The following is a 25317-nucleotide window of genomic DNA, read 5'->3' as shown; positions in this document are numbered from 1 at the left end:
CCCCCAAATAACTCATACCAAGACAACACACAAAACCACTTATAATGCAGGGGTAGGCATGGATCTCATTTTATTGTAAAGAAAATGAAAAATATTTGACCCTTATTTGTTGAACGTGAAGAAAATCACAATCAACATAGGTAAACGAAGCCCTGATTTACTGCTTATTTCATCATAAAAAAACAGTCGTTTATGTCTTTGTGAATTCAAATGTGAAAAATGACAATCTACCATCACAGCTATGTCCATGGGTATTCTGAGAGAAACTTATTAACTGCCGCCTGTGTTTGATGTCCGATTTGCAGTTATATTTGTTGTATTGTTTACTCAATTAAAAGCATTTCTGGCTTACATTATCATGTTAGTTATGTCTTTTGTATAAAATTAAATAAAAGGAATGGAATAAAGAAATTTTTTAAAAGGCATGCTAATCCTACCTGCGTAAGAACTAGTGGTCAGAGTTGTGTGTCAGGTCGTCAACTCATTTCAACTAAGCACTTGAATAGTGTTATAAATATTGTTCTGTAAGTAACAATTACACTACCTTGAATTATCCTGGTCATTTACAAATGTGATCAATGATAAGAAGACAACCAAGCAAAAGGAGTAAACAGTGACTTCTGAGCTATTTGATAGATATGGTTCATTATGGAGAAATTTGTTACCAAGTTTGTAGCAAACTTAAAATGACTACATAGGTACTGAGAGATTTGCTGAAGGGAGAGCAGCAAAAGTTTCACAATTGCAACAAAATCATGCCATCAATATTTCTCTAATATAACATCTTTTAAAAATAGAGTTTCAATGTTGACTGTTTTTGTACAAAACAAATGTCTCAACTTTTTGAATAAAAGTAATCTTGTTTTTATCATATCAAAAGCAATGACATGTGTGTGTGATTAGGATTTTGAATGCAGCTTTAACAATTTTCCGCTACGATGTCTGCAGTGTGGCAGTTTATAGTGATGTCTAGCACTGGAGCATCATGCCGCAGATATGTAGTATGATGTCACACCCAGTCATATTATCCTGACACCAGGCCGACCAGTCCTAACACTAACCTTTTAATGCTGAGCGCCTAGCAAGGCAGCTGTTAGTACCATTTTTGTAAGCCTTTGGTATGACTCAGCCTGAATTTGAACCAATGACCTCCCGCATCTGAAGCGGATGCTCCAGCCACTAGGCTACTGGAGCAGTCTTAAGAAGAAAGAGGCATGATCTCCCTCGACACAATGGTTGTTCTATTAAGGCACCACATGACAGCCTGGGCTGGGTCTTGTAGGTGGCCTTCAGTTGATATGTCCAGATGAGACCAAGGTTTCAAGACCAAAGTTTGGTTAGCCGTGGAAGGGAGATGGTTCCTGGCAATGAAAGAGAATGCTGTCCTGAGTAAGACTGACTGGTCTTGTCGGAACTTGAATGTAATTTGAGTCTGCTGATAGGGCATGTATTTTGTGAATTCTGCCTGCCTTCACTAATGCCATGAGGAAGCAGGTCTTGTAGAAAATGGAGTACCAGAGATGCCGTTTGAAACTGGTTCAAACGGTATCTTGTCCAGTCAGTTTAATACCCAAGATAGGTTCTGCCCATCGCATAGGGTTTCCACTTTTGGCCGTGCATGCACATAGTTGGTGAGAAGGTCAGATAAGTCCTGGGTTTGTCCAATATCCCCTCTCCCATGATGACAAAAGGTGTCAGCATCATGGAGAGGTAACCTTTGATCATACATGGTGCTAACTTTCTCTCTTCGAAAGCCAGAGGATATAGAGGTAACATATGTTTGTTTGTGCACCCTTGGGTGACAATGTGCCATTTGCTTTCATATGCTTTTAGAGTGAAGGGCCATTGCGCTTGAGTGATTCTCTCCATGATTGGTCGTAAAAACTGTTTAAGTCTGAGGACCTGTTTGATATGATCACGATGTGCAGGTTCAGGAACTATAGACAGATGAAACAACTGCTGTCTTGGTTATCTGAATAGACGAAGTAAAACCCAAATTTTATGTAGGGTTTCCGATGCAAGAATGATGAAGTTATTGATGCACAACTCCTCCCATTGGAGTGGTGCAATAAGCATGAAGCAACAGGTTGATTCCCTTGCTTTCTGAATCACTTTTGGAATCAGGTGTTGGAGGTGAGATGTATGCATTCAGGTTGGTCCAATCCAATGAGAGGGCATTGACTGCCCCAGCTTTTGGGGTTTGGCGAGGAGAGATAAAGTATGCGAGTTTGGCATTCCACCTTGTCGCACACAGGCCAACCAACAGTCAGTATCACTGGGTACAGATCTGAGTGAGAAACGAGGAATGGAGAGACCAGTCTTTCTGTACTAGATGATTGTTCCGTGACAGAGTCAGCCAGTAAATTGAGGCATCCCATGATACGGCGAACATGTCTGTGGCTTTGTTGATGAAAACATCACTTCAGAAAGTCCCACACCACTTCAGAAGGTCCCATATCATGAATCAAAGATCTGGGGATGGGGGCCTCCTTGTTGTTGGAGATAAATCACCACTGTAGGATTGGGTTGCTCATTGTTGTTTGAGATAAGTCACCACTCTGGAGTGTCAGACAGTATGAGAACTCTGTTGCCAAGCAAATATTACTGCCATCAGTGAAAGGCTTTCACGATGGCTGTTCTCTCCAGAAGTACTAAAAGGAAGATGTTGTTCCTCGGGAGAGCATGCACCACTGGTGTCCCAAAGGATGGCAGTAGGCAGTTTCCCCAGCCTTCTGTACTTGTATTGGTACAGACTAATCTTGAGTCATTGGATGTGTAGATGAATACCCACCATGAGCCAAGTTAAGTTGCTCCCAATTCCGCAGATGGTGCCTCAGTTGTGTGCTGATGGCGAGAGGATGGTCCAGAGGGCAAACTGGAGGACTCCAATTGTGCAGAGGAAACAGTAGCAATGCAGTAGAAGGCGAACTATGATCATGAGATCTGCTGCCAGATTGAACAAGCCTAGTAGGTGAAGAGATTCCCATGCGGAACTGAATTTTTTCAAAAGTAAGGTGATACCATGGGTCATTTCAATCCCTGATCCTGATGGAGACAAAATATGTGTATTAAACTCCATACCTAAGTGAACAAATGATTGAGATGCTACTAGGTCGGATTTTTCCTTGTTGATCAGAAGCCCAGATTGGTAACATGGGTTATCACGTCTTGTTAGAGCTAACTCACTGATGTTGCAACAGGATGTCGTCCAGGTAACTTGATGTTGCCACCATAGAAATGGTCAGGACATGCACCATTACTTGATTCATCAGATGAGGGAAATCCCAGAGGCTGACGTTGAGTCACAATTGGAGTGCACTAAATTGGTATATGATGTTGCAGGCGAATCATAGGAACATGAGCATTGTGAATAGAGACATGAAGGTATGTACCATCCAAGTCCACACTGATGGCAAAGTCTCCCTCATTGATAGTGTTCAAAATGCACTGTCGAGTTTCCAGTGGTAACCAAGGGGCATGGATGAATGGATCGAGGACACTTTTTCAGTCATATCACTATGATGTCTGCAGAGTGGCAGTTTACAGTGTTGCCTAGCACTGGGGCATCATGTTGCTGAGATGTAGCATGATGTCCCATCCAGTCACATTATCCTGAAACCAGGATGACCAGTCCTAACACTAACCTCTTAATGCTGAGTGCCATGCGAGGCAGCTATTAGTATCAATTTTGTAAGTCTTTGGTATGATTTGGCCGGGGATCGAATACAAGACCTCCCACATCTGAGGCAGATGCTCTAACCACTAGGCCATCAGAGTGGTGAACCGAAATTGATAACAGTCTAATAAAATAATGAAGCATACAGGTAAAATATAATGACAATAATACCTGCATGGGAAAGAAGTTATAACCTTGTAGGCCTGCATATGATGTCTAAATACTGTGTGGGCACAGAGCAGTACCAATGAAGGTTACCTGGAAGAAATTGATAGATCTCAATACAGTGCTACCTGTAGGGAAGGTCAAGGATGGCCTGATAAGGTAGAATCATGGAAGCATGGTGTTCCAAGGCAAAGAATACCGTAGTAAAAGAAACTGACCTGTATGTACCAGAAAAGACAGAATTATACATATCAAAAGAGTTTCTTAAGAGCATAAAGACATGCACACATCTAAATAATGTAGCCTGAACCTAACTTATGAGTCGCATAGGCTACCCATGCAAGCAGCTAAGTGTTTGCTAAATATGATGGAATGTTTATGCAGATAAACATGGCTCAAAAGTCGCCTATAGAAACATGCATGTGCAGGAGGTGTCTGAATAAAACATGTATAAAGCGCTGATCTGTACTTGTCTGACCTGAGCAGAAGAGATACAGAAATGTACACAAGTGTCTATATTACACATAAAGAACCTTCACAGAAAAGGGAACTGAGGCACTGTTATAGACACGTACACAATAGGTGTGACAATATATACTATGAGGCAATACTTGTAAGGAAAAAGACCCATAGATGGCCTGTACCAGTAAAAACAATGAAGTTGGCGTCCAAACACTGGAAATACCTTGGAACAGAAACTCACTGAAATGTACCTGTAATGGAATTACACATATATGAATTATATAAGCGCTGGAGACTTGCACGTGCAAAATAATTTTAGCCAGAGCTGAATAAGAAGTTGCTTTGGCTCCAGTGTAAGTACCCAAAAGCGTGACAATGACAAATTGTTAGCAACTTGTAAAGGCAGAACTCTGTCATAATAAAACAGAAGTATCTGGGAGGGCTGGATTTGCTGCTACGGTATTATGATTAAATAACGTATTTGAAGTTGCTTGGACTGATTCTAAAACAGAGAAACTTTTGCAGGAAAACGTAAATTTGGAGAAGCTGAACATTTGGGGGCCATAAATCTGATAAAAGATGGCATGGAATTCTGGAAATCCAACTCATTCAAGTCCCATCAGTATAAAGCCGCCTGACAGAGTTTTAGTGAAAACTTCATGTCAATTCCACCATTCAGGAATGTAGAGTAATGATCACATGATTTTTAGATGGCCAAAATGGTGACACCATTTTCATTCAGAATCAGCTACATATTTGTAAGATAGTGTTCTAGTGTCATTACCATCTGTTCAGGAAAAGTAGACATGTAAACAGATCTGCAACTGGCCTTCATACCAACTATTTAGGAAGTAAATCAGCATAATTTAAACACTGGAGTAACTATATAATGCATGAAAAAAAAGGGTTTTGCTCTTACTTAAATTCTGTTATGGACATCCAGTTAGGATGTGAATAGGACTAGCCCTTCAAGAACAGTGACACGATTTTTAAGATGCCATTACAGCTCTCATTTTTATTTAGGACCAACTAGACAACATACAGTATTTTAATGAAATCCTCATGTTGACAAAATCATCCATTCAGGAAGTTTGGTCTGGTTTGGGCATTTAATGGCATAGCAACACAGATAAGTTCTTTAGTGGCATCAAAATCAGAGTAAAGGACAAACTCTGTAAGCGGACCTGGGCTGATCAGATTATAGGACCTAAACATATACACTTATTTATTACTAAGTCTGACACACTAACCACTGAGAGATCTCAGCTCTTGCTTCCATCAGTTACCACTTACAACATACAGGAGAATGCACTGAACCTATACACTAAATAACCCAAGCCCACAGGGGTAAATTCAGAAATACTAATATTAACAAGATTTTCATGATGGCTGCCATGTTGGCCATACACTGGGTGTCAGATCTGCACTATTTTCAGTTAACGCCAACAAACTATAATAAGAAATCTTAAAGTGAAAACCCCCATGAACACATTTTATCAGAGATTTACAAAACGTGAAAATGAAATATTCAAACCCAAACCAATGGAAAAGTTACAGGACTGTGATATTGACTCCAGTGTTAAATATCAAGCATGTGTATTACAAAATGAGTTGTCTTTGCTTCATAATGATACATTCCAAGTCTGAACAGAATCCATCAATTCAGGAAAAACTTTAACCAAAACCTTAATACAAATTTGCTATTACAAAGACCTTGACCCAAGGTCACATGGGTGAGCATGCATAATACTGAACAAATTGTCTAAGCTTCATAATGATTAATTCCATGTAGGAAAAATTGCCATCATGGGGTTCATAAAATATAAGCAAATAAACAAACTGTACCCAAAATCATAATGCAAATGTTTTATTACCCTGACCTTGATCACAAGGTCAAAGGGACAAGCCAAAGTGTCACAGCTGTTTCAGCTTCAGAAGATTCATGCCATACATGAAGATAATACATCAATGGGTTTAGTAAATATATGCAATCATCATTTTAAAAAGAAAAGGAAAACCCAACAAAAAACTGTTGACATTGCTGTTGCCATATTTAGAAAAGTGAATGCTATGTCTCACCCTCCCATCAATGTCAGCTTGAAAAGAAATATTGCTTTGTTTTTTTATGACATGTGGGCTGCTTGAAATCATTTAATTATTCCATATCTTGTTAATCTTATAGGAAGATGGCCCACAGGATGGCAGTCATTATTTTCATGGGAAGTAATTATGCACATCTATGATGTCTAAATTCTGGTTAAACATGTTGTATTTTCTTTTATGTTTGAATATTAAAGTATTACTTTTATGTTATAAGGACAGTGTTAAAAATAAGAACAGATTAAAGTATATTACAAGCCTTCAAACTCTATAGCTTTAGTAAAACTCACCATAACAAAGGGATACGAGGTGAAAATGGTATCCAGCTTGTCAATAGTAACATGATGCTGTCCCAGACTAACACTGTCCTGGCCTCGCTCATCTACAATGTGGGCCTGAAGGAAATAGAGACACATCAACTCTAAATGTAACTCACATTATCAAGAATTCAAAAGGAAGCTGCATCTAGCATCGCAGCTCACCAACTACATAACAAATGACGAGAAACATAAACAGCTTGATAACTTGCAAGCAAAGATCATTGTTTGAATGTATTTTCTGAAATACACTTTCAACTCAAATTAAATGACATGCACATAGTTCCAACAATAACTCAGTTGAATTTTCTACTCCTGATATTTCAGTGTCATATATATATATATATATATATATATATATATATATATATATATACACATCTGACATAATTATATGACATGCAGCCTACTTATCTGGAATCATAATAAAATATAATCTAGTGTACTTCATATATTTAAAAGATGTTGCATAAAAGATTAATCTACAGCAGATTTTTAGCTAGTTATTATGTGGAAATGAAATGCCAAGGCAAAATCTAGTTTTAGCAAAACTGATCTTGACCTTGGACCTGCTGACCTTCAAATCAATAGTGTTGGGTTAAGGGAAATTTGTTAATTTCATTGAATTCTGTTATAAAGAACTTCAAAATGCGTGAGTAAAATCTATTATTAGCAACAGAGATCTTGACCCTGGACTTAATGATCATCAAATCAAAAGGATTCTTTACAGGATTAAGGGAAATAAATGTTTTCAGTTGTGATGAAATGTCATCTAAGACTAATCATTCAGAAATAGAAATGCTAAGGTAAAATCTCATTTTTAGCAAGCAATTACCTTGACACTGAAGCTATCTACCTAAAGTCATTAGACTTCTTCCTCCTGCTAAGAGGAACACATAAACCAAGTTGCATTGACATCTGTTAACTAGAACTTAAATTATAATCTAGTAACCAAAATGGATGTCCATCTATGCCCTGCCCAAATAACTGGATAATGGTCAACTATAACACCTTGCAACTCCCATACAAACTTAGTCAAAACAGCCAGAAAGGTACATGACTGTAACTTACTTTTTTTGGTGGGGGAGTGTAAAAAAAGATAAGATTTCATGGTTTAATCAAGATAACTTTATATTACAAGGGCCTTCGGTATTTTGCTGTTGTTGTTGTTGTTGTTGTTGTGTTTAACGCCATTTTTCAACACACAATAGGCTATGCATGGCGGCCAGTATTAATGGTGGAGGAAGAACCGGGGAAAACCCCGGGAAGAACCACCGACCCATGAGAAGCTACTGGCAAGCTTTCTCACATACCCACATTGGCCGAATCCTAGACTCAAACCCATGCAGACACAGGTGAGATGGCAGTGATCCGTAATGGACAACGCTTTAGACCACTCGGCCACTCGGGGCCCCCCTTTGGTATTTAATGTCTATCAAAATATCTAAGCATGCATTCTCTCAAAATGGTAAGACACAAAATCCAAACCAACATATCACATGAAATTCAATAAAGGATGAATACAGGAATTTATGTACTTGGAATCAGTTTCAATAGACATAATTAAGCATTCCTCCATTCATGTAAAGAACTTGCCAAATTGACCCAGACAGCAACAATCTTGAGTAATTCTGACACTCAGTCAGCAACCTGAAACTACCCACAGGCAGGAAAGAATTTAAATGTCTTGGTGAACACCAGAGGAAACCTGGATCCTGTAACAATTCATCATTTCCTAAGTATTGAAATCAACAATGATGAAGACTGCCACAAATATAATCCAGGCATTTATCTACTATGAAAGGCCATCTCCGCATCTGTTTAACAGTTTAACACTTTCCAAAATGGTCCCAATGTTGTGTTTTTTTTCATTTTAAAACTTTCAATTGTTTCCTTAAAATAAATAATGGAAATAGGCATTGTATAAAGAAAGGGAGGTTGACATGTTTGTGTAAATGAACAGGAAACAAGTACATTTTTTAACTATTACAACCGAGATCACTGTGGGAGTCTTTATTTCTTTACAGTCATTTGTAAACGTAACTTATAGATATACACACACAGTACTGTTATGTCTATTTAATTTAATTATTTGTTTGTTAGTTTTTAAATTTTTAAAATTTCCATTACATGCTATTGTTGTTGTTGTTCTCGGGTTTAACGCCATTTTCAGCACAAGATAGGCTATACATGGCAGCCAGTATAACTGGTGGAGGAAGAACCCTGGAAAACCCAGGGAAGAACCACTGACCCACAAGAAGCTACTGGCAGGCTTTCACACGTACCCACACTAACCGAGCCTTGGACTCGAAAACACGCAGGCAGAGGTGAGATGGCAGTGATCCAGAACGGTGAGCGCTTTAGACCACTCGGGGCCCCACATGCTACTGTAATGTAACTTTGTTTACTGGATTTGACATTTTCCAGAAATTCAGTTCAGTTGTTTGACCTGACTGTTATAATAATAGAAACACTGTATCTAGTTTCTGACCTTGATTCAGAACCAGTGATAGTTTTAGTAAACAACTGTTTTTTTTTAATTAAAAAAATTTAATATTCTTTCTCAGAGTAGGAATTATTATCTTAAGTCAAGGCCATACCTGGATGACGTGATATTTATCATGTAATAAACTTCCATTTCTAGAAGGCTGACCCCCATCCAGGAATCTGTTTTGTGTCTTAGACTTATTACTGATGTATTGACAAAGTATAGTCAGTCATGCCTTAACACTTGAGACATCAAGTTGTTTATGTTGTGTCCAGTTTGGGCTAATTATTTTATTTTCTTCAAATTATTTTGAATTCAAGTGATTCTTTTCCCTGGAAATACTAGTGTTATAAATTAACTCTTGGAAAAGCACATTTATCAAAATTTATACAGAAATCAAACACTGGAATAATATTTTCTGTGATTCAACAAGAGACTATTAACACTGCAGCACTTTGCAGGTTAAAACAGACGTCATCGTCTTCCATTCAGGATTTCACTGAATTCGAACTCAGTTTCATTCAGGACTTTTTAGTACTAGGACTTTTTCTCATTTTTCACTTGATATTCGAGGGAAAAAATTACTTGTTAAATTTTACAAAGCTTGTTGTCTTCACGTTTTTCCTGTTACTTTTTGTAAGACCTAGACTCGTAACAGTACATTCATAATCACTGCCACGCACTTCAGTCCTAATGTTCAATCAAAACAGTAAAGAATGTGCAATCTTGAAAAATAAATTTACAGGTATATATTTTAAAACTACTAAATTTCTAAGACTGACTGAAATTAATGTAATTACTTCATACAACATTTAATATACTGAATGTTCCTGATGTCCAATAAAAACTTAACTATGCTTTGATGACTGTCCTCATGAATCTGAACACAACTAATGCACTAACCTGCCACAAAATGATCAATGTCAGACCAAGTTCTATGGCACAATTTAAATGTGAGAAATCAGCCTCAATGGATTTCGCACTGACATCAAAATTTGAGCTTGACTTCTGGACAGTTTCTTCCTCAAGTGACTTAAAACATGTCTGAGAACGGAAGTAGAAGTCCACACATGGTGATTTCGAGCTGGAAATCTGAAATTTTAAAGTCATCTTATTTAATATAATAAAATACAAATCAGACATTTCTATTTAATAATAATGAAATTAACAACATGACTTGGAAATATCATACAACTTTAAAATTCCGGGATTCTATCTAAATTTCTAAGGATGGAAAGCAAATCATTTCTAATTTGTCCTTTTCCCGGACACAAAACATAAAAGTTTTACCTATTGCTTCTATTTCTCAAATTTATAGTAGTAGCTGTGTGATTGACTGGAAAATTAATTTTTGTTGTGCCTGCAAAAAGTAATGTTGACACAAAGGTTGTTTCATTTCAAGCAAGGTTTTGAGTTAGCCTCAAATGAAGATCTCGCCATAGAGCTTCCGTAGGCTTTACTTAATGGCATTTCATGGATTCCAAGTTATGTCCTTCACATTCATGGATAATTAAGGATTGCAATATATGTAATCTAACTTAAACAACTATGTCTAGGTTAGTTTCACAATCATAAAATAAGTATACATACTAAACTTATAATAGAGTAGTTCTCCAGAATTGGTGACTGCTAGGATGGACAGATGTCAAAAATCAAATTATAATGTTGTTGTTTCATTTTTGTTTGAGAGCCCAATGTGCATAGAATCTTGTGTAGAACAGAAAATCAGTGAGTGAATTCATTTTCACATTTGTGACTTGAAGAAAATGGGCTAGGGTGTCACAAATGTTTCAATGTGACATTAATACTTTGAACATACAAAACAAGCCCCCAGTTTAAGACCTTTGCTATAATTTCAGATAGTAAAAACAGAAGAAAAAAAGATTTAAAAGCATAATTGTCAAAATCTGTTTGAAACATTTCAGTTGATCATCATAAAAAAATTGTCACAATGTCACATATAGGACAACTAGTGTTCAGCTTTTACGATAAAACCATATCTGTTCTGTGTGTGTGTGTGTGTGAATCATATTTTGAATATATATGTGAATGATATGAAGTTGTCCTCTTTTTATCCACACTCAATATGATGGATGGTGTCACACTGTTACTTGTAACAGTCACAGTGTTACACATGACAGGCCAACTAAATGAAGGTGACAGAAAAACACTCAACTGTTTAATTTCAAATGTATTTTATTTTTTCAAACTTGTTGGAACACTCTACTTGGCCATATGGGCCATATCAAGATGGCCAACAATGTCAGCACGCACAATTCAGGCATCATCCTCTGTGTCAGGGAAATAATATTTCCCATCCTTCTGGCGGAGGTACCGCACCTCAAGATCATCTCCCTGGACTTGAAGCACCTGCAATGTGCAGCACAATCTATTAGAAGCTTTGAAAATTAATTGCAAATGCTGCATATAAAATATTTACCATTGCTTTAAACTATAGCACATAAAGTGCCTACATTGATGTATACCTACTATCCAACTTTTCCATCAACTATCCATTTAAACATCAATTGTGAAAACATGTGTGCAAGTTATCACAATACAGTCAAATTTTTACCATGCATGATAGGTCAGTCACAGATTTTCATCGTTATACACATTTGTTCAAATAAAGGAAGAAAAGGATCTTAATACTAACAACAACTCCATATTTATTCCTGATGGTTTTGTGACCCAGTTGAACTGGGACACTAACCAAGAAAAACTGACCAGCTCTGAAATATTGAACAAAACTTTTAAAGCAAACAGAATAAATTACCAGCAATAAATAAGTAAGAAAAAATTCTCATTACCAAAATGGTGGAATTATCAATTTAAATTACGTGTCCACAGTCCCAAGAATGTGTTCATAGCTATGAACAAATTTGCTCAGTCTCAGTTTTAAGTCCAGAATGTCAGCGCTACAACTTGTACCAGTTATTATTTTCTTGCAAATGTTTACCTGACTGAATTAGCCTGAAGCACATCCATTACAGCTTCTGAGACTGGTACTGCAGTGACACTGGTGTTGTGTTCATGGCTGGGGCAGGATTTTCTTAATTAGCAAATGCAGTTGAGATCTCAGTTGGCTCTAGTAAAAAAAAAGATGACAACATTTAAATTATGTATTTGTGCATGTCAAACCAAATGTATAAAATAGATTTTTTAAAGGAAACTAATTTACAGTGGGTTATGAAAACACTATACTTTGTGTAATGGACATCAAAATTGCTGCATTCAGGAAATTTTGCTGTACAGCAAAATGAACCAGTAAATATAATAACAATACTATTAGTAATAATGATGTGGACTTAGTACAGTACCTTATCTTTAGAAGGTCTAAGTGCATTAAAAGAGAAATAAATATTATTAAATCTTGTGCCTGAAGACGTAATGACTTAATAGTCTTCAGGCACAAATATCATTTATATTTACTTCAAATGTGACCAACAAAACAATGCACTCGTTTTATTAAATAAAGGAAATACAATGCAAATTAAAACTTTGCTTTAAATTTTCTTAAAACAAAACATTGTTAATTATTACCAATCTGCTTTGGTCTTGCAGTCTTCTTTTTCAAGTGTGCCACTTTCCAGTTGCCACAGAATGCTGTATTTGCACAAAGGCCCTCCTCAGATGTGCAGGCTAGACAGAAGCAGCTCCTTTCTTGTATGTTAAGGACATATGGCATCAAGCCACGAGCATGGTGCAAGGTCCTAGTGCCAGCCATGGTCTTAATCACTGGTCCAGTCCTGTCTGGTCTGTGCCTGTTGATTGCATCTTGAAGAACAAAAAAGAATGCTCTCCTGTTGTGACTGTGGGTCTTGGCCGATTCTGTTCGTGTCAGCCTCCCCATGCAAAAGCTGAACATTTCTTCAGCTGTTGAAACTTCAGCCTGCCGAGCTTTGACAGCAGTTGAAACCAGACTCCTAACACCACCAATCTCTGCATTACAAGGGCCCTTTCCATGGCAACTGCCAAAAAAACGTTTTTCTGTTGGTACACCAATATTCTCTTCCCTGTAAGAGGCATCAACAAAATTGCCGTATTTCATGTCTTTTACATCCCCTCTAATTTTTCATACACAATCCAGTTATCAAAATGATAATTATTTAAATGTACATGTATTATATTTTTTCGCATATATCACTTTGTATTTTTCAAAAAAATCTTTAAATTATCAGACAAAATTTCTACTAAGAAGATTTAAGTTTGCAAAGAAGATTGAAAATATTGTATTGCCATTTGTTTTAAAAAAATAATTAATTGTTGGTGAGAAAATACAATGATTAATGCACAAGCTCTCTTACGGTCATCACAATATCAAATTGTGTTTATTAACAACTGGACATAGTCCTTCACAGAACACATTTTTAAATATTATTGTTAAGTCTCCTTATCAAGTCCGACACTGTAACAAAACACCCACATGCGTTTTAAAATGAGTTCTTAAGTCCTCTGATGTTTTGTTATCCAACAAAAATTATATCTCAGTACATGCTAAAAAGAAGACCACAGATCATTGATCAACCAGTCTTATTGTTTTATTATAGTCATACAAAAATACAAAATAAAAACCTAGTCATTTTCTAATATAAATTTGAAAGTCAAGGACTGTTAAATCTATTCATATAGAATATATACATATACATATATACACACACACCTATCTTTTAAGTGCTTGTACTTTTTAGCCCTTGGATATAATTAACAGTTTATTGTGAATCTATGCTCTAAATGCAGACGAGCTTGCACACTGACACGTTATTCTCTTTCTCTCTCTAATAACAACAAAAATCTTTTTGAGTACCTTTATTTTTACAGTAACTGGATTCTTGAGTTGAGAGCAGAATGAGACAGAAAATATACATTTATTTTGTATGTTTGTACCGTTAGGTTGTAGAGTAGCGTGTTCATACAACTTGTTCGGGTAATATCCCTTTAAATGTTTTGTACACAGTCATTACCACAAAATGATAATTATTTATTTTACATATAATTTTTCATACACTGAAATTAATAATTATTTTTTCTTGTACAATAAATTACATGATATATGGTAGTTTTCCCTTGTACTGTGTGGCATATCCATCAAAGAAATGAATTATCTTTGTGAACAGGAGTCCTCGGGACTGTAGCTCATGCACTGCAATCATCTGGAAATGTTGGTCTTCATGCGCATCATGCTGCAGGTCATCTGATATAAAGATCCAGGATTCTGTAATGGTGTCATGATGTTGTTAACAGCAGTAATGGGCAATCATTGGATGAATTGTTACTTGTTGGCAAGTCCAGTGAGCCCCTTGTGCCTCACCATGGAAGTAACACCCAAAATTGTCTGCAAAATCCATACAAAGTAGCAGCCAGTTTTCTGGAAGATTTTCTTTCAAGTTGGCAAAAGCTTTATGTTTCCAATCCACATCTGTTAGAAGGCATGAACAGGAAAGTAGTTCTTCCTCAAGTTCTGAAAGAACTTGGTCCAGTGTGCCCTGCATTGTAGTAAGTTGCCATTTACATACTGTTTTGTTCATTCCAGTACGGTCACTTCTATTCTCTTTGACGAGCACCCACTTTTTCCACTTTACTATAGCATTTGTATTCATCTCTATTGTTGGCTGTAGCTTCAATGTGGCTATTGTTAACTCCACGGCTGGAACATTTTCTGTCTATGCAGCTCATGTGACCTTGCATATTTATTTCCTTGTCACACAAGGTCAGATCACTCATGGCAACCTTTGAAGGAAGCATGAGGCTATGGAGTCCCCTTTGCTGCCAGAAAGTTGTGGATGGCATCCCTCTGCAGTGTGATGTTGGCAGAATAAATTTTACTCCTTGGGCAGTGTTGGCAAATCCTGAAAATGATATGCCAACCTTTGTCTCCTCCACAAACTGCCTGTAAGAATCTTTCAATTTTTTTCCATGTATCTTCTCATAGCATGGGTCTTCTTGCTCACAGATGCTGGAGAGGGATTACATCTGGAAATGTCACCTCATCTGAAAAAGTCTACAACTTTCTGGACTGTTTCTTCTGGCAGAGCATTGCTTGACATTTTGCGCTCAAGTTTCTGTGTCTGACACTTTTTATGTAGTGGAAACTGAGACCATACTTCTTTTGTATACAGCTGATGCTACTCTTTTGTTAGCCTTTAACAGAATATTTGCCAGGGCAGATCATTTGATGTTGTGGGCAGAAGTCTTAAACTTCTTCAGTTGTTTGTAGCTTTCACTAACTTTATCCAGGACTGTAGCTGAAAAAACAATTTCACATCTTGCTGATCTTGGAAGTATGTTTTTTAACTGAAAGGCCTGTTTTTTTTTTGGTGCAGAAGTAAACTGCACAGTCTCAACAACTTCCTCTATCACTTCTGCAAACAGCTGTGGTTCTTTGGGCAGTTTTCTCATTAACTTCAGTCTCTCCTTTGATTGTGATGCTGGTGTGCAGGCTGGTGACTGTTTGGAATGAGTACATTTTTCTACTGAGGATGGTTCCAACATCTCTTCCTGTTCTAAAGCCCTATTTTCCCGCTTCTGCCTGCTGTTGTTTCTTCCTAGTGATCCATCCCCTTTTCTTCGGTCGCTGTGCTAATCCAGCTCTATATCTATGTTGCCAGAGCCTGTCTTCTTTCTTTCTTCTACACATGCTCTTGTCTGAGATTTTGGATTCCGTAGTGGTCTTCCTAATTCTTTTTGTTTTTTCCTCCATTCAGCAACCCTAGTCCAACTTTTATCTCGTTCTAGCTCTTTTTGTTTTGGCATCAGACTTGCCTTGTAGTTTTTTAGACACTGTGTCTCCTTCTCCCAGTATGCCTTGTATCGAATATGATCTTCTTTTAGATGTTGCCCGCACCTTTGATTCCTTATCACTCTAGCTGATAACTTGTGTTCTTTTACAGAGTCACATATTGTGAAATTCGTTTCAGTCTGTGTCAGCTCAGAAAGCTTTCTTTTCTCGGCAAGTCGATCTGATGTCCTTATCATGTTAATGTTGTTGTTCTAGGGTTTAACGCCATTTTCCAGCACATGATAGGCTATACATGGCGGCCAGTATAACTGGTGGAGGAAGAACCCTGGAAAACCCAGGGAAGAACCACCGACCCACGAGAAGCTACCGGCAGGCTTTCCCATGTACCCACATTAGCCGAGCCTTGGACTCGAACCCACGCAGACAGAGGTGAGATGGCAGTGATCCGTAACGGAGAGCGCTTTAGACCACTTGGCCACTCGGGGCCCCACTTATCATGTTAATAACTATCCTGAAACTGTTATAATATGTATACTATAATGGGAGTATATATGATAACATAACAGAAAATTAAGTGTGACATATTATTATAAAAATACAAATGCATTTACAGACTTTTGGTCAATTTATTTAGGTCAATGTCAATTCCAATTCCAAGTCTGTGTAAAAATTTAAAATCAATATAAAAAAATTACATTTATAGAAATTCTTTTATACAGATGAAATTGCAAGAGAATTTATTTTTTTATAATAATTTACTGTTTCAGTAACAAAACAGAAGCACATGTCAATGCAAGATTAACAAGTATTTTATAAAAATGACTATCACCAATCTTGTACAAGAGTTTATTATGAAATTTAAAAGCATTTGAATACGAAATGGGGACAACCACTACTGAATCAGAAATGACTAAGTTTGCTTCAAAACATGCTAAGAAGAAATTCTCAGGCAGTTGCCAATGACTAAAGTCCAAAGTTGTCTCAAGTAACACACATGACATCAACTTCAGTAAATCCAACAGATGATAAAATAAGTAAACAATAAACAGTAAAATGTGCGATTTTATAAACTAAACTTAAATGTACATGCTGACCTGACAATCTGAACAATATTGAGAAACATTAACAGCTGTACTAGCTGCAACCATCCTGTCCATTACAACCATTGTACAAAAAAAGTAAGATGAAACATATGAGACAGAAAACGGGGAAAAAATGGTAAAACATCTATTAAGCCACACGTTTCATATTATTATTTACTGCAGAGGCGCAAAAAATGACTGCATTCGAATTTCATATACGTGCTACATTCAGTCTCCTATTAATGTTCTTTATCTTTAAAAATGCAGCTCAACCCATGCCATTCGTTAGACATGACAAGATTTCGAAAACAAAATTGTCGGTCATAGTAACGAATATGATGTTTTCACAAATATAAAATCTCCTTTAACGAACATCGATTGGCTCTGCATTCAACTGAAAATCAACACAGTATCAGAAGTGATTTCAAAACTTGATAAAATTAATACACAGAAAGCAGTACTATGTTTATAGACAATTTTGACCATCTTGTTCTGTTACAAGTGACATTCAGGAAACCAGGTAATTCAAAATTTCAGAGTGCATACAAAGTAAGATGATGGTTATTTAGCTGTAAATTATCATTTGTTGACATAAAAAACATTCTAAATTAATATTCTACTTACCTCAACTCATGAAGAATACTCTGAAGGCTGATTTGTGGATAAATTACCAAGCAATGATTAAATCTTCCGCCTAGTGTCTCATCTGTACATAAACCAGATATGAATGACACGTCATACTTTTCTGATAAATACCTTGCTTCACATGATGGAATTCTGTCGTAAACGTTTCAAATTGTGTGCTTCTATATTTAGCTTATTTTCAGATGGTATCAGGGTCATTAATATGTCCCACTATGCAGCATTAGGGGATTGAAAACTGGCCGTCATGCTATGTTACAACGTGACACTGTTGGTCAAAATCAATATTTTTTAAATAGATTTTTAGATAATAAACTTAAATAAATGAAAATTTGTGTGTTTAATTTCATGTTTGTGATAAGTGACAAATTGCAGGATTCTGCTTCTGAGCTGCAGGTAAGTAAACATATACCCGAATAAGTGACATGTTTGAGTACAAACGCGACGGTTAATTCCAAGTTCCAAAATATAACAACACAAAACAATTGTGTTTTGAAGTCATTTATATTGTTTACTGGCATTGTTTTATAAACTGAAACACAAATAAGAACCACAATCTGAACACGTGGTATTGCCAGCAGTAAGCTGTTAGGTACCAGTTGCTGCAAGCAAGTTCTGGTTGCCATTTCTGCCAATTTCATCGATTTTAGTCCAATTATTCAGCAAACAAAAACTGACAAGTCCCTGATATTGATACTACTGATTCTTTGGGGTACATTTGATATACTGATGCTCACTGCGAACCCATAAGGACCCCATACAAATTACCATGGAAAAAATTGGGACCATAACAGGCAGTCACCAATTCCGAAGAACTACTCAACAAATTATACTATCAACACTGTCTGAATAAGGATACTTACTTGACTACTTAGAATAATGTCTGTAAATAACAATGTCTTTCCTTTTGAATGTACACTTTCTGAAAAGAGAAACAAATCTGCACAAATAGAAATAAAACATACTTTTACCACATTTCGTTTTATAAAAGTCTCAAAGGGACTCATAGCAAATTTTTTTCTCCAAGAATTGGAGATGTGTATTATTTGGATTTTTAACCTAGCTTTAACAATTAGAGACAAGACCATTTCTTCTTCTTTAACAGCTGAGTGTTGATACCATCTTTAATATTTTTTTATACTGGATGTAAGATTGGATGCATTTATGTACAACAAACTTGACACCATGGAATATCTTTTGGTGAAAAACCCAAGTGAATATGAACATCTATTCTAAGGGAATAGCGATAACAAGATTTCAAGAGGGTTGCTGTGGAAGTCATTTTGGATGTCAGATTAGCACCATTTTCATTTAGGACCAAATAAACATCAAAAGTCTTTTGGTGAAAAACTTGCGTCAATATGATGACCCTTCTAGGAGAAGTCGCAATAACTAGATTTTTAAAATGCCCATTATTGTTTCCATATATTAGGTCAGATGGGCACCTTTTCAATTTAGTATCAAACAGATATCATAAGGAATCTTCTAATGAAAACCCCATTCTGATATGACTTTCTGTTGAGGAGGAGTAGCAATAACAAGATAGCTGCCATGCGAGTCATACTGGATGTCAGTTTCATTTAGGTCAAACTAGATATACAAAAAACGCCATGGGGAAACCACATATCTATGTGACCATGCATGTAGGGAAGGTAGTGATAAGATTTTCAAAATGACTGTTGAATCATCCATAGTGAAGGTCAGATCATTACTACTTTTATTTGGGCCAAGCCAAGCTTGACATAGGAGTCTTAAAGTGAAAACCCCATCTTGATATGATATGAGTTAAGATTTTCATTATGGCCATTGTGTTGACCACATTGTGTATCTGAGCAGCACCCATTTTCATTTAGGAACAACTTGATGCCATAAGAGAAGTAAGACGATTCTGATGATGGCTACCACCATTGTCATAATGCATGTCAGATTAGCACTATTTGCATTCAGGACCATAGAGACATCATGAAAACCCCATGCTTATATGACTATCCACTATATTCATTTGGGACCAACTGCACATCAAAACAGTATTTGAGTGAAAACTGCATGTTTATATCATCATCCATTCTGGAGAAGTAGCATAGCATCAAGATTTTTTAGATGGCTGTATACTGAATGTCTGATTTGCACCATTTTTATTTAAAGCCAACTAGACATTTTGAAAACCGTATATCAATATGACCATTTGTTTAGAAGGAGTAGTAACAACACAATTTTCAAGCTAGCATTAATACAGGATGTCAGATTGGGACCACTGTCATTTAGGACCAACTAGACATCACATAAGTCTTCAAGTGAAACCAAATGTTATTATGACCATCCATTCAGGAGAAGTAACAATAAAAGATTATTAAAGATGGCTGCTATGGTAGCCATACTGCATGTCTGAGCAGTACCATTTCAATTTAAGTCCAACTAGATTTTAAGATGAATGTATGGGTACATTTTTTGGCAATCCTCCATGCAGTTTAGGGTGTGTGAATAACAAACCTTTGCTAATGGATGGACAAAGGAGAACAGGCCATCCCATATGCTGTTCTGTTCTATGACCAGTAGAGCTAAATTCCCACAAACTCCTATAAACTAAGATAACATGTTCCATGGTAACATATTTGTCAATGTGAAGGTAATTATGATAAAACTCCTTCTCAATAAAAGTATGAAATTTATATTTTTTTATCATTACAAGATACATTACAAACTATCTGCATGTTCCATCTTTTTCAATCTTTGGTTTCATTATCTTTATTTTTCAACAAGATTCAATGAGAGATAAAATCAAAATGTCATGATATATGTCATGGCTCAAATTAACAGGCTACTCCCCCCCCCCAAAAAAAATAGACTAGCTTTTGGCTGAAAAGTTGAATATTTGTGTGCATAAGAGCAATTTCCATTTCACCTTCTGTATTGGAGACTACCCTTCCAATTAAAACAATTTTGCCCTCTTACAGTATACCCCCTACTACATTTCCCTGACGTACTTTATTTGGTACTAAAGCAAAAATGAAGCCTTGGTTCCAAACACAGCAGCATACAGAACATTGTGACACACACATACCCTTTCAACAGTTACAAGTAACTGGCCCCATTTGACAATATGTGCTGATGGACAAACTCAGCACTTAAACTCACTGTATAATCATTCACTGTATTGCACAGGCTGTTTTACATACATCATCACTGACCTTATTTATATTGTTCAAAAAGACAAGGCACTGAAAAGCAATCAGAATAGTTAACTGCGTGTAATGTGATCCAGGGGGTAATATCTAAGTTATTCCAAATTCTTAATATACAGATTGGAATCAACAATCAGATGGATCTGGAAAAACAAAACAATCCACACACACAAAAATCAGGTGACAATAAAAGTGAATAAAGAACTAAATACATTCATATAAAAATCCTTATCTCTTTTTAAAGGTTTTTCTGCATATACTTGCTCATAAGTTGACCTTTCTATAGGGATTTATGCTGAGTTGGAGTAATCTTATGAGCATGTCATACAAAAAGTTTGATAATCTTGGGGTAATGCTGGAAACTTATGTCTGCAATACACTAAAATACTGTGAATTCAAATTATTTTACATTTCTATGCCACTATTCCAATTCAGAAATGCATGTATGGTAGCCAATGGTATCCATTTCATGATGACATTCAGTACAGTACACAAATTCTATATCTACAGTTATTTGGATTTTAAAATATTACAAGTAAATTAAATAATACCAACGGAAAAGCGAAGTTTCTGTCAACGTTGTCTACAATGACATTACTAGCAAGTATTCTACTTCCATTTTAGTTCATGTCTGAACAACCTGTATCTGCATTAATATTGTGTTTTGTTGCATAAATTGTGTTTGATGCAATACAAGCTTTGTTTTAAGTTGTATTTTTCTACTCCATAACTTAAATTTTTAATTCCAAAGTGATGTTTTCCAAGTTTTCTCACAGAGCACATGCTCTGGTCAGCCCCTGGCTTGTAATGGCAGAAATCACTTGTTTTCAGGTTGACAATCCTTTAGAGTCCCTTATTTAGTATGTGTACTGGTTCAGTGCCAAGTCAAGTTCTGCATCTTCCAGTAAATGTCTGACCCTCTTTATTATTCTATGTGATAACCCTACAATCGAGCCATGAGTTTGATCCCTGCCCAGTGCCAAGTAACAGAGTGTGGTTATTTGAACTCCATGTAATTTTGCCACATAAATGACATGCTCAGTCACAGCTTTTGATCAAAGTGTTACTTACAGAACCCAAGCACAATACCAACAGAAGCACCTGCATATGACAGTTATGTTCCTGTTGTTTTGGGGTTTAACACCATTTCTAAACACAAGATAGGCTATATATGCATGGCAGCCATTATAATTAGTGAGGAAGAACCCGGGAAAACCCCAGTAAAAACCACCGACCCATGGGAAGCTACAGACAGCTTTCTCACATACCCATATTGGCTGAACCTGATACTGGAACCCATGCGGACAGGGGCGAGATGGCAGTGATTGGTAAAAGTCATATGACAGTGATGCTGAGGAAACGGAGTCAGATGATATTTACAGTGACTAGACCATGATGATTTACAATGACTAGATCATGATGGAAGATTTCAGAACTTTGTCAACAAGAATGAATTCTTATACTTTATACCAGATGACACTGTGACATTCATAGGATACTGAGAATAAAAAAATATGTGGACTTAACTTTTCAGTTTATCTGTCAGATATGTGAAATTAACATATTATGCAATATGTGACCTAAAAAAGAATTCATCACATAAATGGATTTAAAATGTCAAGTATTATGGATTTTAAGTGATTTAACTTAGACAAATTGTAAGTTGTCACTTTATCAGTGATATGCTCCACTCAATAATATAATTGCATTTAACATTGGTTGTTATTTTTCACATCTATCCATCCATTCATTCATCTATCCAGTTGGACTTGTTTATTTTTTCAAAGTGCAACTCGGACTTGCAAAATATACTTAGACTTATCCGAGGATGAAAGAGAAATTGGTTTTCTGTAACCACTAAAATGGGTGGGGTGGGGGTCGAATTACAGTTGATTAAACTTATAAGTGAGTATAAACACTAAATGATTTCTTCAAACGCTTGTGTTTATTTCTTCAAACAATACTGCAATGATTTCCTGCATCTTTTTCATCAGTCTCACGAGCATCTTATTGCCATTCTGTTCATGCATGACAGAACAAAGCCGTATAGCACTGTCATTTTTTGTGTCAGTTTCAAAATATGGGTCAATCATGAGTGATAATTTACTCTGTTGTACATCATGGAGACAATCAACCTATATATCAATCAATCTGCAAATGAAAACTAAACTGACTTCTCCAATTTTTCTTACCCTAAGCTAAGCACTGTCTGTCATCATATGAGATCACAGACCTGGAACAACTGTTCTGCTCATATAATATTCTATTGGCATATACATCCTAAAATCTTCATTACACTTTTGACAAAATGGCTGTGCAGTTAATTTTCCCCACTTCTATCAAACAACAATATACCAGTATATATTAAAAGGTACATAATCAATTTTGCCCTAAAGCGTTACATTTTGACATGAAAAGGAAAAAGTGGATCAGAGTTCAAATAAAATTATTTGTCAAATTACAAAAAAATACAACTAAATAATCCATTTCATAGTACTACTGAGTACAAATATGAATGCCTGTGATTATTCTTGATAGATGCTGTTCATGTATGTATAGGGTTTAATGGCTATAGGGTACCACCTAAAGGTTATGATATAGAAATATGGCAAAAACTTATCAAAGATAACCATTTCTAAATAAGTGTAGATATTATTTTTTATGTAATAATTCCGATGGCAAACCTGTCAGGCTGGACTGTTTTTCTCCCCTTAGACACAACTGTAAGATTTCTCTGCTACCAATTGTTACATCTGAAATCATAAAGGAATTTTTGTTAGTAAATCATGTTTCTCCATTAATACTTACCTGATGACATTACATTAGAATAACTTAATTTGCTAACTTTGCCATTCCGGAAGGCAGAAAACAGTCTTTCTGTCTATATAGTATATACAAAAAGGGAAGCAACTCATAGAGGATAACTCCTCTTTCGACAAGCGAAGTGGAGACTGTTATATCCAGTTTAAATCAGTTTCTAACTTGAAAAACACCTTATAGGATGCCTTCATTGAGGGGGAGGGGGGAACAATTATTTGTAATGTGATCAGGTACGTGTCCGAGATCATGGAACAGTACCCATTGATTGTGTTAGGGACTAAAGAAGAAGAGAAATTAGATCACTGTTGGGGAATTGGTACTGAGAGTGGTGTGACTTCACTGTTGTGATACCAGTCACTCTGCTGCTGCTATCCTCTCTAGGATTGAAACTTCAAATTACTTTTCAATCAGGACATCCCTGAAAGAAGCCAGGAGTGAAGAAGTCTGTCTTAACAAAGATGGATTAATTTTGATTTCGACTGCTGAAGCCGAGTGGAGGTTGCTATGAGTTGTCTGGGTACATGTCGCTAAATCAAGCAGACTGTTGATACACGTTGTTAAATCTTAGTGGGGTAATCAGGGATACTGCAGTCTTTGTTGTACGTGAAGCATCTATGAAAAAGGGTTAGAAGTGAAATTATATTTTAAAATTTGAGGATATTTTTCAAGGTTTTCTCAAAGTTTAAAAAAAAAATTAGGTTAAAGACATAGCAGTTAAATTATGATCTCCACGGTGAGCATAACATTTATTAAAAATGTAATAAAGAATGATTTGTTTCTAAATAAAATAAAACTAAAGATAAAGTGAAAATTAATAAAAACTTAGTTTTTTTCCCACATTTTTAGGTCGTTTAGTATTATTTAGATTTTATTTTTCAGGCTTCTTTCTTAGGTTTCTAAGGTCAAAATGACATTTTAAGTTTTTCAAGGTTTTTGAGGTCCACTTCTAATCCTTGAATAAAAGTACTGCAAGGCAAAGGTTTAGTGATTGTTCCACCCCTTGCAGAGGCATGCTACCAGAAATAAATTGTATGACATCAGCATTATGTTTCATGGATACACTCCACCCATGTATAAAAGGCATAGAGAATGGTTTCATTTATTGATATGAAGAGCTTTTTATTAAAGAATCCAGATGCCACTGATGGTCACAAGTCCAGTAGTCGACTGGCATTTTAGCAGGTCCACCCTGCATTAAGCAGGCTGAGGAGTTGTAAGATACTTCCTCACCCAGCAATATCTTGTCTGATGCTTTCTCCAATGTTGTATGCACCATATAAAACAATTTGACTTGCTTTACCACTGAAAATGAAATGTGAAGTTATACATTTTATCGAATTTAACTGGATTGTGTGGAGGACACCTAAGCATATGGCAGCAAAAGTAAAATCTGGTTTAAATGGTTGCCATCAAATGGGTACAAAGGGGAGTTGACATGTACGAGTTGCTTCCCTTTGCCTATCTAACCTGCAGAAAGAAAGACATTTTTCGCTAACTCAGGGAGGGCAGATTTGATGTAGCGAAGAAACTTATATTTAGTATGATTAGATAATGTATCTGACAGAGAAATGAAAAAAGCTGATTATTAATGGTGTCTCCATTATAGTTTCATCAAACGCAAGGTTTATTCAAATCTTTTTGGGG

The 25317-nt window shown here is 36.2% G+C and overlaps 1 protein-coding gene across 2 annotated transcripts in view; it reads right to left on the bottom strand.

Moving 5' to 3' along the window:
- LOC149782788 (trafficking protein particle complex subunit 8-like) overlaps positions 1-25317 on the bottom strand; it is a 175596-nt gene that overhangs the window by 17450 nt on the left and 132829 nt on the right. For both annotated transcript variants that reach the window (XM_089934298.1, XM_089934299.1), the window contains exons 23-26: positions 23538-23606; positions 18535-18593; positions 10112-10300; positions 6694-6798 (exon numbers count right to left, since the gene is read on the bottom strand). In XM_089934298.1, the coding sequence (XP_089790424.1) occupies positions 6694-6798; positions 10112-10300; positions 18535-18593; positions 23538-23606 (422 nt within the window). The remainder of the gene's footprint in view (positions 1-6693; positions 6799-10111; positions 10301-18534; positions 18594-23537; positions 23607-25317) is intronic.

This window comes from Sinohyriopsis cumingii, chromosome 15 (genome assembly GCF_028554795.1).
Source record: "Sinohyriopsis cumingii isolate HCF-2022 chromosome 15, ASM2855479v2, whole genome shotgun sequence".
Classification (NCBI taxonomy): domain Eukaryota; kingdom Metazoa; phylum Mollusca; class Bivalvia; order Unionida; family Unionidae; genus Sinohyriopsis; species Sinohyriopsis cumingii.
Note: the sequence above shows the minus strand (reverse complement) of the source record. Positions and strands in the feature narration are given on the sequence as shown.